Genomic DNA, 4,641 nt, shown 5'->3' with positions numbered 1-4,641 from the left:
CAGGGTTTCTCTGTATAGCTCTGGCTGTCCTGGAACTCACTTTGTAGACCAGGCTGGCCTCAAACTCAGAAATCTGCCTGCCTCTGCTTCCCAAGTGCTGGGATTAAAGGTGTGCACCACCACCACCCAGCACACTGTAATCTTGGCTGGCCTGGAACTTGCTTCATATACCAAGCTAACTTCGAACTCACAGAAATCCAACCCCTCTGTCAACTCAGTGTTAGATTTTTAAAAGGAGGCACCACCAAGTCCAGGACAGAACTCCTCCAATCCATCTAAACTTGCTTCTCACGCTTTCCAACCATGAACAGTAGAGACGGATGTTCTACGGCATTAATCAGAGAGTATGTTTCAAATCTAATATTCAACCTCCAACCATATTATACCTATATTTCTCTGGCCTTAAAAGAAATTCCTCAACTCCTTCCCAAAAGAATATTTTGTCAGCCATTCAAATCCTCCCCTTTTGCTTAACATTTGGTAGTTCATTCAATCATCTACAGGTCAGCCATAAAGCCATACACAGGAAACTGGACAGAGCTAGACATTAATTTTAAGTAAATTATGAATGTTTGATTCACTGAGGATAAATCCATGTCTGTACTTTGATAAGCCCTTGGAGAAGACCAATGCCTGTTTGCTGGGCTGTCTGAGTTTTTAGTTTTCTTGTCGTATAAACTGGTCTGGCCTCAGCTTCACTCATCCCTTAGCCATGGAGTACTGGAATTACAGCTGTGAGCCACCACTCCCAGGACTCTTACCATCCTTTGATCCACATCTTCCTTGGCAGAGACAGAGCTATTGTTTTCCATGACTTCCTCAATGCAGTCCACAGTAAACAGAGTCTCTTAGGTTACCATGCTGAAGTTGTGGTTGGGAGGTCAAGCCACAAAACTTCCAACCTCTGAGTGTGAGTCACAAGACTTAAAAGGTAGGAAATGCAGACAGCCACCACTGTGACTCAGTCTGAAAAGAAACTGGCTTAAGTCGTTTCTCAATTCATTGTAGCTGGCCATCCACACATGGAAGTTATAGTAACTATTCTCTGTTAAGCTATGGAACAGCACGACCTTTAAAAAGCAAACTACATATCTAATACATTTGTTTTCTTTGACAAGGAACACAATAATAAAGAAAACCTTAAGAAAAGAAAACACATAAATACCATGGAGTTTTAGAACTATCAATTAAGATTATGACAATAATTGTCCAGTCCATTTAAGTTTGTTTCTAAAAATTTCAATATGATTTTATAAGTTGCCAAGCATCAAAAATTAAAAACTAAACTATATATATCATGTCAAACACAAAACAACCTCTGGAAAATAGCAGTAAGACATCTCCTCACGTAGGTGTGGCCCCTTTCTTCTCTAGCCCAGCTGACTGCTAAGTGCCTTTGCCTTTCATTTAGACAGGTCAGCATCTGGTAAAGGATTCTTTTGTCTTCCTGATTTATTGTGCAACCAACTGTAAAATGGTAAGTGTAAGGGACATGGAGTTTGGACACTTCTTCCTGGATTTGTAGAAATCAAGAACATCAAATGAATCAGCATAGACATTTATAGTGTTTACCTTACCGTACAATTGATAATGCCTTTTTGAACTCTTTAAGTAGAACTGGCTAATGTAGTGACAGTTTTCTACATATGAGATTTGACATGTGACTCATTTATTTTCTCCCTCTCCTCATACTTTTCCCACATCAATTGAGAAAATTTGAGATTCTGTTCACAAATGGGCTGCATAGCAAAACTATCTGTTATAAATGATTCTTTTCCAAATCTATCCAGGAATGGGAAGAAAATTTTAAACTATGTCTTATTGCCAAGTTAAACCTTTTTGATCCAAACTAAATGGGCAATGGGACAGCAAACAATTGAGCCATAGCACACAAATAATGTAAATTTTATAGTATAGTAAAAATTCACTTAACACACACACATACACACACACACACACACATACACTCACACACACACAAAATGCTAATACTAAACCAAAACTACTACCTGACCCAGATGTTCCACACATGGACACACATCTAAATGGCCCTAAGTTGGCACATCCATATGTATTACAGTGTTGCCCACAAAAGCCAAGATATTGACCAGCGTAAATATTCATCAATAGATGACTAAAGAAAATGTGATGCCTACATAAAGGGGGATTTTGTTCCTCTGTAAAGAAAAATGACATTATAACAGCTGCAGGAAAATAGACAGAATATTGAGTATTAAGTTAAGAGAAACAAGCCAAACTCAAAGAGACAAATACATCTTTTCTCATTTGTGGAGCCTTGATGGAAATTGTGTGTGTGTGTGTGTGTGTGTGTGTGTGTGTGTGTGTGTGTGTGTGTGTGTGTGTGTTGTGTGGCAAATTTATAAAGAAGGAGGAGCTCTAAAGGGTTGAGGGAATAGGAACAAGGGAGGATAATGGAGTACGTGTCAAGAAAGCAGAAACATGGCCTATGTTGGGAAGAAAAGGGGAAAGCCAGATGAGAAGAGGCAGAATAGGACATTGAGAGAGAACAAGAACAAAGTATAACTGTATGTGTTATATGTATATGAAAATATCACAGGGAAACCAATGTCTTCATATGTTAACCAAAACATTCATTTCAATTTTAAAAGTGCAGGAAAGGTAACATCTTAGTTCATAGGATTATTGTTAGGGTGTCTTCTAGGATCTGATGGAAGGTTACCACTTCTATATTTTAGAGCATTTCAAAAGTAAAATTGTTTTGCAAATTATAAGGAACTTTAGTGTTTTAGAAGTAAGTATAAATATTTTATTTTTTTATATATCAGTTCACAAACAAAACTGGCAATCAAAATAGATAAAATGTTTACAAGTTATTGCCAAAACAGCCTAAGTACAATTCATTTTAAAAATAAAATGTGTTTATAAATGTAAATAATTTTATTTTCTTGACTTTTAGACATTGCAATGCCAATAGCAGAAGATCTTCTCAATACATGTAAGTTTATCAATAGCGTTATTTTCTTTCAAATCTTCAGCCTTAGAATGCCAAGAAAACTTGCAGTTGAGTTGTAATAAGAAGCCTTATTTTAGAAATGTGTGTGTTACCATAGTTACCCTTTTTTTTTTAATTCTTCAGCCGTTTTTTCCAGTCCAGACTTTATCCCCCTCCCAGTCCACCCTCTGACTGTTCCATATCCCATACCTCCTCCCTGCCCCCTGTTTCCACCAGGATGTCACAACCCCCCACACCTCTCACCCTACCAGGCTTCTAAACTCCCTGGGGCCTCCAGTCTCTTGAGGGTTAGGTGCATGAACCCAGACTCAGTATATGTGTTGGGGGCCTCGGATCAGCTGGCATATGCTACCTGGTTGTGGTTATCCTTAAACTGACTGATATTGTAGATTTAAAATGCAGAGCGTTATCACATGCCATAATGGCAGAGGGGACCTGGGGAAAAACAGTGGTAATTAAGAACTTAGAATCAGCACATGTGCATTTTGAATTTGATCTGCCAAATTCTAAAGGGAAGAATTAGCATACGTTCCTTAACTTCCCAAAGCCTTACTTCCAAATTAGTGTGAAGATAGAATAAGGTGATAGAAATAGATACGTAATCCAGAGTGTATGTCCTGAAAGCACTCACTGTATGTCATTTCTATTTTCTGACTACATGTAAGAATCCCAGGCCCACCTGGCGTGGTGGCGCATGCCTTTAATCCCAGCACTCCGGAGGCAGAGGCAGGTGGATTTCTGAGTTCCAGGCCAGCCTGGTCTACAGAGTGAGTTCCAGGAAAGCTAGGGCTATACAGAGAAACCCTATCTCGAAAAACCGAAAAAAAAAAAATCCCAGGCCCAGGAACTCTCTCTGGAACTCTCCGACCCTAGCAACTAACTTCATGTGCAGAAAGCTATATGCTTTATTTGTAAACCATGACTTCCTTGCTAAGCATGGCATTTTTTTCACCCTGCCCCATCCCATTACGGGTCTTAGGAAATACAACCCCTGAGGTGTCTGGAACTCTGAGCAAAATGTCAAGAAGAGCATTGTATTTGTCTGGATTTAGCACTGGGGTAGCTGGATTAGAGCAGTCATCCCATAGAGCAAGGCAACACTGACCCAGAGTGCTCTCACCATCCCGGAGTCCCTGCTCAGTCATTTAGGAGGAACTGGGATAAATTTAAACACACCACTATTCAGGTACTCTCTCTCATAGATTTTTGATTAAATAACTCACAAGCAACTTAATAAAGCATTCAAAGAAACTATTCCAATGAAGCCTTCAGTATCTGTAAATTGAAAATTACACAATTTGGGAAGGTTATCAAGTTCATAGATGTCAGGAGAGGTATATGATGAGCAGTGCTAATAAAGATATCTACTCCCCAAGTGGAACACTAAAACCCTTTCATATCAGGATTTGACTCCACCTATCTAAGGTTCCGCTTACATTTCTAATGAAAAGCAGAGGGCATGCAGAAAAAAATAAACAAATAAATTTAAAGAATAAGTAATCACAAGGAGCTAAAGGGATCTGCAACCCTATAGTTGGAACAACATGATGAACTAACCAGTACCCCGGAGCTCTTGTCTCTAGCTGCATATGTATCGAAAGATGGCCTAGTCGGCCATCACTGGAAAGAGAGGCCCATTGGACTTG

The 4,641-nt window shown here is 39.2% G+C and overlaps 1 protein-coding gene across 1 annotated transcript in view; it reads left to right on the top strand.

Annotated features, from left to right (window-relative positions):
• Positions 1 to 4,641, top strand: part of LOC110295226 (transmembrane protease serine 11C) — a 55,700-nt gene that overhangs the window by 41,468 nt on the left and 9,591 nt on the right. The window contains exon 6 of the mRNA XM_021163707.1: positions 2,939 to 2,977. Within this exon, the coding sequence (XP_021019366.1) occupies positions 2,939 to 2,977 (39 nt within the window). The remainder of the gene's footprint in view (positions 1 to 2,938; positions 2,978 to 4,641) is intronic.

This window comes from Mus caroli, chromosome 5 (genome assembly GCF_900094665.2).
Source record: "Mus caroli chromosome 5, CAROLI_EIJ_v1.1, whole genome shotgun sequence".
Classification (NCBI taxonomy): Eukaryota; Metazoa; Chordata; class Mammalia; order Rodentia; family Muridae; genus Mus; species Mus caroli.
The sequence above is the reverse complement of the archived record's forward strand: the minus strand, read 5'-3'. Positions and strand labels throughout refer to the sequence as shown.